The sequence below is a fragment of the Bombyx mori genome, chromosome 26 (genome assembly GCF_030269925.1).
Source record: "Bombyx mori chromosome 26, ASM3026992v2".
Lineage (NCBI taxonomy): Eukaryota > Metazoa > Arthropoda > Insecta > Lepidoptera > Bombycidae > Bombyx > Bombyx mori.
In genome coordinates this window covers 10,639,524-10,652,850 of record NC_085132.1, presented here as the reverse complement: position 1 = coordinate 10,652,850, position 13,327 = coordinate 10,639,524, and the positions used below count along the sequence as shown (strand labels likewise).

Genomic DNA, 13,327 nt, shown 5'->3' with positions numbered 1-13,327 from the left:
CAACGTAAATGCGCCACCCACCTTGAGATATAAGTTCTAAGGTCTCAAGTATAGTTACATCGGCTGCCCCACCCTTAAAACCAAAACGCATTACTGCTTCACGGCAGAAATAGGCCTGCTATCTGTATGTCTGTTATCTTCTGTTATAAATATCTGTTATATAACGACTGTCTATACTGCTACTTACTGCTAACAATATCTAGCTCATATTACCAAGGCAAAGTCAATCGGAATCGCTATGATTGTTAAAAGACTTTAATATTACCGAGTTTCTTACATGAGAGCTTTTTGTGATTAAAGGATTATCGGTGGTCCAGAAGCCAGTTTTACCAGGATAGATGACGAGTATTGATTCAACCAGAAGGGGTGTGATTAGCTAACGGCTGCCCGAGCGCCTCCGAAGGAGACCTTACAACTCAAGAGCAGCTGCTTCGCGAATGAATCTACTAACGGATCGGAATCGCGACTCGTTGAGAAGACCCGGCGATAAACTCAGTTAATTCATGGATAACACGAGACCTGTGAGCTTGGCCGCGTCCATTGTACTAATAACGTCATTATAGAGATAAAGCCAGTTTATCTGTGTATATTTGCAGTTCCCGGTATCTGTAGAGGTTTTTATCTCGCGTTCGACTTTTTTTTATTGCCCTTGTAGGCAGACGAGCATACGGCCCATCTGATGGTGAGTGGTTACCGTCGCCCATGGACTTTAGCAATGCCAGGGGCAGAGCCAAGCCGCTGCCTACCGTAAAACACGACATGGACACGTTGGAACCGTTACGAATTTGTTTTTTAACTACTGCATAGATTTGAGCGCGGCGACTGAATCAAGAAATTCCGTAACGAAAATAACCTGACACCCCCACTACGCCTACTATGTAGCTCGCGTTCAACACATTCACAGGTTGCGCTTGTGTAGTGTTTGTGAATAAGTGCGTGGCGTGACGTCACACTGCATCCGCATCATGGAAAGTCTGCCCATCTCTCTCTCGCGCGGTCTAGCTTATGAGTGTGAAGAGGACAGTTAATGTTTTGCTTTTATTAATGTTTAATATAGCGTGGTCTTGTTTTATTATTGTTGTAATATTAAATTATCATTGTCTAATTATAATTGCATAAGTGGATAAAAAATGCTATGCAATAGCTTTACCGCGGCAGTTCCCGAGTGCCACACGTTTATTTTTTATTTTTTTTTATTGCTAAAATGGGTGGTCGAGCTCACAATCTACCTAGTGTTAAGTGGTTACCGGAGTCCATAGACATCTACAGCGTAAATGCCGACACCCACCTCGAGACGTGAGTCCTAAATTCACAGTTTTTACAGTACAACGGCTGCCCCACCCTTCCACCCAAAACGCATTACTGCTTCACGGCAGTAATAGGCAGGGTGATGGTACCTACCCGTGCGGACAAGACTGCCCTAACTGGATAAACAAACATATTATATCAATTATAGCATATTTATTAATTATTACACCAAAAAGCACGTATATGTGCGTCATAGGTACAAAATATGTATTCATAATTTACGAGGTACATAATGTAAACACAGGCAATGAGCCGATAATATAATTTGCATCGGGACTTCACTGGTGAATGTCGTTAGAAACAAAACAAAAAGCATTACGCTTTAAGTAAGTACCGCTTATAGGCGACAAAATAAGGCTTACATTTGAATAAACATTACGATTCTAACAGCAAATCTTAGACGAGTTTTAAAAGCTATATATGAGTCGACTATTATCAAAGGCGGCAATCTGACTTTTGGACAATGATTGGTAAATCAGAAAAACAAATTATTGACTTTGTATTCCATTGGCAGTCACAAAACTCTTCGGAACGACATCTTAGATAAATAACAGGTTAACTATTAACCTTTATTTAATGCAGGTTTTGAACCGTATTCTTTGAAGGAGACGATTATATTCAAATAAATCTGTATTGACATATCAATAAAAAATTTTTGTCCAAATGTACAGATTGCCACCTTTGATAATAGACGACTCATATATATCGTCGTTGTCAAACCAAAATCTGCTATGTTGCACTTTTTGAGATTTATTTTTTTGATCTTTTCGTATAGTTCACAGCCCTATCTACCGTATAAAAAGAAACTGTTATCTGTATCTATTTAATATTTATCTATAGCTTTCATTTGATATAGTTTACTGATGGTAGGACCTTTGGTGAGTCCGCACGGGTAGGTACCACCGCCCCGCCTATTTCTGCCGTGAAGCAGTAATGCGTTTCGGTTTGAAGGGTGGGGCAGCCGATGTAACTATACTTGAGACCTTACAACTTATATCTCAAGGTGTGTGGCGCATTTACGTTGTAGATGTCTATGGGTTCCAGTAACCACTTAACACCAGGTGGGCTGTGAGCTCGTCCACAAATATAGGCAATAAAAAAAAAAAAACAAAAAAAAAACGTATTTACTCGTTAAGTAATTCAAAATAGAGTTTTTGCACATAGCAGGTTTTGGTTTGACAGTGACGATATATACAATTTACACTTGAATATTTCATTCTGACACATTAACAAAGAGTAGTAAGTAGGACTACAGAAATGAACTTTGTAAAGATCCTGTGCGTCGTCTTAGCGCTCATGCTGGCTTTGAGCATGGCGAGTGCCGCGCTTGAACCCAAACGGAAGGTCTTCAAAATAATTGTGAGTTAAGACCATCAAACCTTAGGCAACAGAATTAAAAGGTTGAATTTTCTATGTGGTGGTCCAGTTGATATTTAATGATAGTTAAAGCAAGAACTTCGGTCGAGGTTATTTTTTATTGCTTAGATGGGTGGACGACCTCACAGCCCACCTGGTGTTAAGTGGTTACCAGAGACCATAGATATCTACAACGTAAATGCCGCCACCTACCTTGAGATATAAGTTCTAAGGTCTTAAGTATAGTTACAACGGCTGCCCCACCCTTCAAACCGAAACTGCTTCACAGCAGAAATAGACCTACCCGTGCGGACTCACAAGAGGTCCTACCACCAGTAATTACGGAAATTATAATTTTGCGGGTTTCGTTTTTATTACACGATGTTATTCCTTCACCGTGGAAGTCAATCCTGAACATTTGTGGAGTACGTATTTTATTAGACAAATTGGTACCCGCCCGGGATTCGAGCACCGGTGCATCGCTCAATGAGCTCAGTGAGCATGAATGAGCAGCCACGCTATAGGAATGCTTAGACTCCGACAAGAGCCCCACCACACACCACCAGGGCAGAGCTTGTACTTTGCCCCAAGAACCACTGCCTTCATCTAGTGCTTTTCAGGATTTATACCTGCGAGGTATTTTCCATTTCATGTCCTAATTAAAACTGCTTTGATGGCCTCCTCACGCGATTATTTATAACTAGCGACTCGCCCTCGCTGCGCTTCGGAAACTGTTATCTATTATTGATTTCTCCACTATTTAATGGATGTTATTATACACATAACCCTTCCTCTTCAATCACTCAATCTATTAAAAAAAACCGCATCAAAATCCGTTGCATAGTTTTAAAGATTTAAGCATACATAGGGACAGAGAAAGCGACTTTGTTTTATAATAATATGAAGTGATAAAACATAATAATTTTCCGTCATTCCCAATACTTCACAGTTCACGCGGTCACAAACTTAAACTAAGATGTTAAATTGTGCTAATTTATTTATCCTGAAAACATAACGCCAAGTCAAATAAACCGCTAAAACTCAAGATACGGCTAATGCTTATGCATACAATGCCAAAAAAAATAACAATAAAGTGTTTTGACGAGAAAACCAGCTGATGGTAGTAAGATATGGTTAATTTGATTTTACTTTTCGCAGGAGAAGATTGGTCGCAATGTCCGCGGTGGAGTCATTACGGCAGGACCAGCCGTGGTGGTCGTTGGACAAGCGGCATCCGTCGGAATGTGAAGGAAAGTGAAATACGTACTCAACAAATGTTCACGATTGACTTCCACGGTGAAGGAATAACATCGTGTAATAAAAATCAAACCCGCAAAATTATAATTTGCGTAATTACTGGTCGTAGGACCTCTTGTGAGTCCGCACGGGTAGGTACCACCACCCTGCCTATTTCTGCCGTGAAATAGCTATGCGTTTCGGTTTGAAGGGTGGGGCAGCCGTTGTAACTATATTGAGATCTTAGAACTCATACCTTAAGGTGGGTGGCGCATTTACGTAGTAGATGTCTATGGGCTCCAGTAACCACTTAACACCAGGTCGGCTGTTAGCTCGTCCACCCAACTAAGCAATAAAAAATAAAAATAAAAACATATTCGCCTAGTACATTGCATTGGTGAATGACTTTGTTAACAAGTCCGAATCGTTGTGGTTATCTAAGCCACGATTGCCTCTCAAACGTGAGGAACACATTTTCCGGTTGACCTTTGTTAAAAATGCGAAATCCTCATTAACTGGGAGAGCATTAATTGGGGGATTAACTTTTATCAGAGCGGGCGAGGGAAGTACCCCTCTCGTGTTTGTGTTTAACCTCAATTGACCCGTTATCTTGCGCTCGAGAGCGTCTAACAACAAACCACGCGAATTTGTATATATAAAGAGAAACAAGTCTGAATTAATTACATTCTGATAGAGCACATCAAGTGATCAGTACAGCGCCGCTTGTGTCTTAACGTCCGCGTTTGAATTTACATAAACTTACAATGAACTTCGCAAAGATCCTATCCTTCGTCTTCGCTCTGGTGCTGGCTTTGAGCATGACCAGCGCTGCTCCCGAGCCCAGGTGGAAGATCTTCAAGAAAATTGTAAGTGGTTCTTTATTCGTTGATGTGTATTTTTTAGCCGACTTAAAAAAATGAGGAGCTTCTCAATTCGACTTTTTTTTTAATGTTACCTTAGAAATTTTTTGAAGGTGAACCGATTTTAATGATTCTTTATTTAAGAGCGGATGATTTTTTTCATTAGAGTTCATTTTTTCTTGAAGATTCAATCGACTTTATCTTAATTCTTAAATCGCATAGTTAAATGTTACATTATTAAAAATGTTAAAGTTATTATGTTTGAGTTATTGTTCGGTTATCACTTGCGTCTAGTCTCTAGACGTTCTGACCAGAAAGAGACAGGCTTTGATGAGAAAATACGTATAAAATTTCTCTCAGCAGCTCCACAGACTAATTGTTTTATTTTATTTTTTCAGGAAAAAATGGGCAGGAACATTCGTGACGGCATCGTCAAAGCGGGCCCGGCGATCGAGGTCCTCGGTTCGGCTAAAGCCATAGGAAAATAATCTTTAAAACGTACGCCATAAATACTAGTATTATTTAATCTACTCGTTAATTTTAATATGTAATTAAATTACAGCTTTAAGACTTAATAATAAGACATTCAATTTTAAAAATAATTTGAAGTTAATGTCTGCCAAAGTTTTCTTAGTGATAAACGTTATGTTGTAAAATTGAAAATCAATAAAATATTTTGTACATAATTCAATGCACAATTTTTTATTAACCAATCCTTAAACCATTACTACCTTAATATACATCTTCCACAATCCAATCTCTGGCTGTTTGTGTTAACGGAAGTAAAATTAAATTATTTTCCTATACAAAGAGCGCATTTTTAATATCTACAGTGACGTCACCATTCACGAGTGCCAATTTTATGACGACACCGTTTTAATTCTACACGAACTGCAATTAGAAACCATTCGTCACTCTCCGCATTCGCCAGACCTTGCACCAGCGAACGGACTACCATTTTTTTCGTGATTTGGACAATTTTATATGTGATAAAAAGTTTTCTGCCCAGGAGGCAGTGCAAAATGCTTTCACACAGTTTGTAAGATCTAGATCACCAGAGTTCTATCGCAAAGGCATAAATGACCTTCCTATTAGGTGGCAGCAATGTACAGATAATAATGGTAGATATTTTGATTAAATAAATATATTAAATGAACAAAAAAAAACGAACTGGTGGGGATCCGGCGATTTTTTTATTAAAAAAAAAGAAAAAAAAAAAGTCCGGTCTTCTAAGTGTTTCGGGTCCCCCTCACATGTCGTTCTGGGGACCGGCGAGGGAGGCCTAAGAAGACGACGTGTAAGTTGCTCTGTACACGCGTTTTACGCAAGAGGATCCATGTGATGGAAGGCCGGCTATCCTCGACCCACGCTGGTTCTGACCCAGCGGGGTATTCCGTAGGATAACCCACTCTAACCGGCGCCATCTAGGCGGGCTTTGAATAGCCTGCCGACCGAGAGGAGGCGTGGCGCCGACGACTGCCGGTCCGGCGTCCCAAGGGGAGGTGATGGGAGAGATGTGCTCCGCACTAAACACTTCACTTTGCCTTTTCATGGGTTCTGACTCATGCGAGGTTTGGACGTGGGTTGTTGAGCGACAGGAGGTTTTAGTCAGTTCGACTCCGACATGCATTAATTATGCAAAAAAATGCATTAAATCAATAAAAAAAACATTAAACTCACAACCATGTATTATTATTTTTTTATTTTTTTATTGCCTTTGTAGGCAGACGAGCTTACGGCCCACCTGATGGTAAGTGGTTACCGTCGCCCATGGAATTCGGCAATGCCAGGAGCAGAGCCAAGCCGCTGCCTACTGCTTAATACTCGAACATGCGACTTTAACTCGAACAGAATTTATGCGTGTGTGTGTCACATAATTATACTCTTCTGTTCATTGTTAAAGTCTGTAGTCTAATTGAGAATTGATTAATATTGTTTGTCTTTAATATTATTTGTCTATAGTGTAGCCTTTGATTATAGAAGTAAAGTCTTTGACCATAATAATATTCAAACTTATAATTTCAATTACTTACAGTCGAAATTCCGCTACTGGGGGACCACTAGTAAGTTATTAATTATTACAATTTGTTTCTGACTAACTTAAGGTTGTCAACACAATACGAGATCGTATTTTCGTCACCAGCAATCACACGATGATGCAGCTATCGCTTTTATTACTCTATATCAATTCAATACCGCAGTACATGTGAACGATAGCAACAAAATTACAAGGTCACGATATAAATGCTTGATTCTACGAATCTAAGCCCTAATTGCCAATTAGGGCATAGATTCTTCAGAATATCTGCTACTCTATAACGTAATTAAAATTTCTTTAACTGACTCGGTGGGTCGCGCCGAAGGTCGCGGGTTCGATTCTCACAGTGGGCAAACATTATGTAATGAATGACCAGGTCTGTTTGCTTTTTGTCTAGTTTTTTTTATTGCCCTTGTAGACAAACTAGGATACGACTCACCCCATGGTGAGTGGTTATCGTCGCCCATGGACATCAACAATGCCAGGGTCAAAGCCAAGCCGCTGCGTACCGTTAGATGTTCATTTACTATATATGTATATATTTAAACGTATATAAGTATGTATGTCAGTCTCTGATTCTAATAATAATATATCTTAATTCGTTAATGTTTTACTGTAGTCAATACATTATTAGCGAAATTTCGAACTCTAAGCATTGAGTCAAGATAACTAACAAGTATCACACAAGTACCAGTTCTTAATATACGTATTTAACAAATGTTCACGATTGACTTTCACGGTGAAGGAATAACATTGGGTAATAAAAATGAAACCCGCAAAATTATTATTTACGTAATTACTAGTGGTAGGAACTCTTGTGAGTCCGCACCTATTTCTGCCTTTTTTTTTCCTACCTATAAATTACGTGAGGTGTTTAAGGGGGGGAGGGGGTCGAGTCAAATCTCAGCTAATCTTACATTGGGAAGAGGGGGGGTCTCGGCAAATATCACGCAATTTTTTTTCTGACTGAAACAAAAAAGAAAATTATACTATTTTGGTCCATTTAATCCAGATTGTACATGCTTAAGATTTAATCTTGAGCATACTCGTAATACGATTAAGATCATTCACTAATTCGTTCGAAAGAAAATAATTTCATTTATACTTCGACGTTATACATTTAGACGAAAGTCTGGAAAAGGATAATTTCAAAAAGGCAGGGGATATTTTGGCTGAAATATGGTCTGCATTGACGGGCACGAAGTAGTCGCTGAATATATAGACCCGAATAATGACACTTCCAGCGTTCCAGACCTGCCAGCCGAAGAATGGTACACTGAGCACGTTAGAGAGAGCCAATATTTACTCCAGGTACATTGGCAGTTGGTTTATATCAAATTTTTATGCGTACCTGTTTTTTTATTTTTAAACGAGCACGAATATCAACAAATTTTTATTAAGAGTTACAAAGGGAAATTGTTATTAATTTTTTTTTTAGGTTGTAAAATGCGATGACCAGAAGTGCTGCAGCCCACGCCGGAGTGATCTGCATATGATTCTTCACGACCGTTTTCTGCCACCTCCATACCCTATCACTCAAGTTGATGGACATTTGACAATTCCGGACTTTCAAGAGCATGACGGAAAGTCATTTGCTCCATTTCTAATACACCACTGCTTACCGATTCAACCGCTGAATGCCTTCATCAGCACGCTTTATGATCTCTATTACCCAAGTGTACGTGATGATTTAGGGAAAAGATGCTGCAGTACATGCGGTATTTACTTTGCATCTAGCACAAGAGCTGCAGAGCACAGGCGATCAGCCCACATTGCACCAGCTAAGCAAGCGCATATGTTCCGCAAAGTGCGACCCTCACGGATTGTCACAAGACGAGCTAATGTGTTACTTTGTGCAAGTGCCAATGGCTTAGAGTGGCTAGATCAGAACGAAGTTGAAGGATGAGATGATTTTACTGAAAATCATGTGGACATGTTGGTTCCAATAGTCTCTCTTGAGACCGCGCATGATTCTCCATGGACTGAAAATTTAAAAAAACACCTCACGTAATTTATGGACGCCCCCTAAACTGATAGCATTGAGAGGCTATTTCAGCGTAACCTAAACTACTAGGTGAGCTCACGGGGCTCAAACCTGACGACGTTGCTAACACGAACCCTAGCAAGAGCCGTGCTTCGCAGAATCTACCATCGGATCGGAAACGTGACCCGCCGAGCAGATCCGGCGAGAAACTCAGTGGGCTGTGTCTGTGGGTTAATTTACTCATCGAGCCCTTCATCGCAAACAACGGATTCGACGAGAACGATGACCCGTGCTTGAGGTACCTAAAAGCACCGTTAGTGGATCGGGAGGATCCGAAATGACGTATTTTGGGGCGACGTCGACTGCTTTCCATTCGGTCCGCAGGATCGGGAATGTAGTTACCGGCGGCCACGATGAGAGGGTTCTCGTGTCGTGCCGCTTTGTCGAAGTGGCGCATTGATGCCGACTGTAGATACTTACTGATGGACTCTAGGTCATCATGGAGGTCGACGTTCCTGACGAACCACGAGGGCTCCAACGGCTATCCTGCAAAAACGGGATTGAATAATTTGTAGTGGTTTTAAGTGTATGGGGGCCGCGTGAGCGAACACTACACTTGTATAGGTCATGACGGGGCGTATGCAAGTTTTGTAGAGTGTCACCTTATTTCTAAGGGACAGTTTACTTCGCTTGCAAATAAATCATCGGATAGAATTTCTGCCGTGAAGCAGTAATGCGTTTCGGTTTGAAGGGTGGGGCAACCATTGTACCTAACTATACTGAGACCTTAGAACTTATATCGCAAGATGGGTGGCGCATTTACGTTGTAGATGTCTATGGTCCAGTAACCACTTAACACCAGATGGGTTGTTAGGTCGCCTACCCATCTAAGCAATAAAAAATAAAAATAAAAACATACTCGCCTGGTACATTGCATTGGTGAATCACTTTGTTAACAAGTCCGAATCGTTGTGGTTATCTAAGCCATGATTGCCTCTCAAACGTGAGGGACACATTTTCCGGTTGAGCTTTGTTAAAAATGCGAGATTCTCATTAACTGGGAGAGCATTAATTGGGGGATTAACTTTTATCAGAGCGGGCGAGGGAAGTACCCCTCTCGTGTTTGTGTTTAACCTCAATTGACCCGTTATCTTGCGCTCGAGAGCGTCTAACAACAAACCACGCGAATTTGTATATATAAAGAGAAACAAGTCTGAATTAATTACATTCTGATAGAGCACATCAAGTGATCAGTACAGCGCCGCTTGTGTCTTAACGTCCGCGTTTGAATTTAGATAAACTTACAATGAATTTCGCAAAGATCCTATCCTTCGTCTTCGCTCTGGTGCTGGCTTTGAGCATGACCAGTGCTGCTCCCGAGCCCAGGTGGAAGATCTTCAAGAAAATTGTAAGTGGTTCTTTATTTGTTAATGTGTAATTATTATTTTTAGCCGACTTAAAAAAATGAGGAGTTTCTCATTTCGACTTTTTTTATGTTTGTTACCTTAGAAATTTTTTGAAGGTGAACCGATTTTAATGATTCTTTATTTAAAAGCGGATGATTTTTTTCATTGGAGTTCTTTTTTTTTCTTGACGATTCAATCGACTTAATCTTATTGCTTAAATCGCATAGTTAAACTTTACATTATTAAAAATGTTAAAGTTATTATGTTTGAGTTATTGTTCGGTTATCACTTGCGTCTAGTCTCTAGACGTTCTGACCAGGAAGAGAAAGGGCTTTTGATGAAGAAATATACGAATAAAATTGTTCTCAGCAGGTCCACAGACTAATTGTTCTGTTTTTTTTTTCAGGAAAAAATGGGCAGGAACATCCGTGACGGCATCGTCAAAGCGGGCCCGGCGATCGAGGTCCTCGGTTCAGCTAAAGCCATAGGAAAATGATCTTTAAAACGTACGCCATAAATCTACTCGTTAATTTTAATATGTAATTTAATTACAGCTTTAAGACTTAATAATAAGACATTCAATTTTAAATATAATTTGAAGTTAATGTCTGCCAAAGTTTTCTTAGTGTAAACGTTATATTGTAAAATTGAAAATCAATAAAATATTTTGTACTTAATTCAATGCACATTTTTTTATTAATCAATCCTTAAGCCACCACTACCTTAATATACATCTTCCACAATCCGATCTCTGACTGTTTGCGTTAGAGAAAGTAAAATTAAATTATTTTGCTATATAGAGAGGGCATTTTTAATATCTACAGTGACGTCACTATTCACGAGTACCAATTTATGACGACACTTTCACACTTAGTTTTCACAAACACGATAACAACGAAGAAGCCCAATAGCTCATAATCTTTACTCATTATAATCTTTTAGCACTTTTGGGCCGTTCGCAAGTCATTCCTATACAATAGACGCCATGACGTATATTAAAGGCGATTCCACACTTCACGCTAGATTCAGAATGCAAAATATGCAGGGAGTCTGCTAATCAACATTTACAATTAGCGTGCTGTTTTCACGATACGCAATTAGGAACATAATATTATAACGGTTAGTCTAATAGGTACTTCGAATTGACATAGAGCCTTCATGGTTTGAGATTTTTGAGTGAAACTTTTTTCAAATGGTACCTATGAGGTTCTTCTCTTAAAAAATGTGCAATATTTGATTACCTATCGATTTTCAGTTGTTTTTTTATTCAGCTTAGACAAGAAAGATGAATACTTCGAAAATTCAAGTGATTTTTGAATACGAGTTCCGACCCGGAACTAACGCTGCAGAAACAGCTCGCGATATCAATTTTGCGTTTGGAGAGGGGACTATCGTGATGGAAATTTTGATTTGAAGAACGAACCACGTGGAATACCGCGCACACTTGAATCAATGAAAACATGAGTGAATAACAATGAATTGAAAGAGATGGTGGAAGCCAATTCGAGCCAAACTACCCAGGAATTAGCGCCATGCATGGTTTAATGTTACCTTACCAACAACAATGACTCATTTGCGTCAAATCAATAAAATAAAAAATATGAAAAATGGGTGCCTCATAATTTGACTAATCTACAGAAAGAAACGCGTGCTGAAAATTGTGTTGCCTTGTTGAATCGATACCGAAATGAAGCAATATTGGATCAAATTGGGACATGTGATGAAAAGTGGATTCTTTACGATAACCGTAAGCGAAAAATTCAATGGCTGACCCCAGGTCAAACGCCGCAACAGTGTCCTAAAGCAAAGCTTAGCAATAAAAGGTAATGGTAACTGTTTGGTGGTCTCAGCATGGTGTTATTCACTATAGCTTTCTTCGATGTTGTCAAGCAATAATGGCAAATGTCTACTGTGCCGAACTCCGAACAATGATAGCAAAATTTGCAGTGAAATAGCCTCGACCATGAAACAATCTTCACCAATATTGCTCCATGACAACGCGAGACCTCATACAGCACGAGAAACCGTTTTAACTCTACAGGAACTGCAATTAGAAACTAGTCGTTACCCTCCGCATTCGCCAGACCTTGGACCAACGAACGGACTACCATTTTTTTCGTGATTTGGACAATTTTCTATGTGATAGATTACTAGAGTTCTATCGCAAAGGCATAAATGACCTTCCTATTAGGTGGCAGCAATGTAATGCAAATAATGGTAGATATTTTGATTAAATAAATATGTTAAATGAACAAAAAAAAACGAATTTCAATTTTTCAGTACAAATCGGCAATATCATACTTAAACCCCTAATACATTTTATAATAACGACACTAGTATTCTTGTTCTTGCTGCTTCTTGTCCTTATTCCACATTATAAGAGGTTAACGCAGCATGTTCTCTTATCATGCTGCTAATTTGCCATGAGTTCTATGACCGACAACCGGCCTCTCGATATATGATGGCCACGACCCTCAGCAGTGAGGAAATGATGCGAGGTGGAGGGCCGGCTTGACGTCTAGGCCTATATCTCACTCATCCATTGCGACGTGCCACAAGGACTATACTGTTTCTTCTTTTTTCTTCTTTTTGTATTTATTTACTTCTTACTTTACTATTTACGATGAGTCGTGGAAGGCGATGCTCGACTTCTGCGAGCGCACTATCTCGCAGAAAGAGGCAACGCGGCCGGGGCTAGGGAGGTGGATCTCGCCCAAGCCCCGGCCCTCTAAGTGTTTCGGGTCCCCCTCACATGTAGGTCGGGGGACCGGCGAGGAGGCCTAAGAAGACGACGTGCAAGTTGCTCTGTGCATGCGTTTTACGCAAGAGCATCCGGGTAATGGAAGGCCGGCTACCCTCGACTCACGCTGGTTCTGACCCAGTGGGGTATTTCGTAGGATAACCCACTCTAACCGGCGCCATCTAGGTGGGCTTCAGATAGCCTGCTGACCGAGAGGACGCGTGGCGCCGATGACTGCCGGTCCGGCGTCCCAAGGCGGAGGTGATGGGAGAGATGTGCTCCGCACTAAACAGTTCACTTTGCCTTTTCATGAGTTCTGACTCATGCGAGGTTTGGACGTGGGTTGTTGAGCGACAGGAGGTTTTAGTCAGTTCGACTCCGACATGCATTAATTATGCA

General features: G+C 40.2%; 3 protein-coding genes and 1 non-coding gene across 6 annotated transcripts; all 4 read left to right on the top strand.

Moving 5' to 3' along the window:
* The first annotated feature begins 2,036 nt into the window (after nt 1-2,036).
* On the top strand, nt 2,037-5,451 carry LOC101739681 (cecropin-B). Its single transcript, XM_004926047.4, has 3 exons — nt 2,037-2,725; nt 4,233-4,766; nt 5,159-5,451. Exons 2-3 carry the CDS (start codon nt 4,665-4,667, stop codon nt 5,246-5,248), a joined length of 192 nt encoding a protein of 63 aa, XP_004926104.1. The 5' UTR covers nt 2,037-2,725; nt 4,233-4,664; the 3' UTR covers nt 5,249-5,451.
* Nucleotides 2,566-3,912, top strand: LOC134201494 (cecropin-like). Its single transcript, XM_062676373.1, has 2 exons — nt 2,566-2,667; nt 3,823-3,912. Exons 1-2 carry the CDS (start codon nt 2,566-2,568, stop codon nt 3,910-3,912), a joined length of 192 nt encoding a protein of 63 aa, XP_062532357.1.
* A 117-nt stretch (nt 5,452-5,568) lies between the features above and the next one.
* On the top strand, nt 5,569-10,870 carry CECB1 (cecropin B2). Of its 3 annotated transcripts, XM_062676246.1 has the most exons (4): nt 5,569-6,823; nt 8,043-8,109; nt 8,237-10,190; nt 10,595-10,870. In XM_062676246.1, the coding sequence occupies exons 3-4, from the start codon at nt 10,089-10,091 to the stop codon at nt 10,682-10,684; spliced, it is 192 nt and encodes a 63-aa protein (XP_062532230.1). In that variant the 5' UTR covers nt 5,569-6,823; nt 8,043-8,109; nt 8,237-10,088; the 3' UTR covers nt 10,685-10,870. The 3 variants fall into 3 exon arrangements, with proteins under 3 accessions (XP_062532230.1, XP_062532229.1, NP_001037460.1); XM_062676245.1 differs by lacking the exons at nt 5,569-6,823; nt 10,595-10,870 and having other exon boundaries at nt 7,230-8,109; nt 8,237-9,696; NM_001043995.1 differs by lacking the exons at nt 5,569-6,823; nt 8,043-8,109 and having other exon boundaries at nt 10,089-10,190; nt 10,595-10,684.
* Mir3299 (microRNA mir-3299) lies at nt 6,577-6,687 on the top strand. The gene has a single exon (NR_107583.1). It is a non-coding gene; the product is annotated as a microRNA mir-3299 (primary transcript).
* Nucleotides 10,871-13,327: the final 2,457 nt, after the last annotated feature.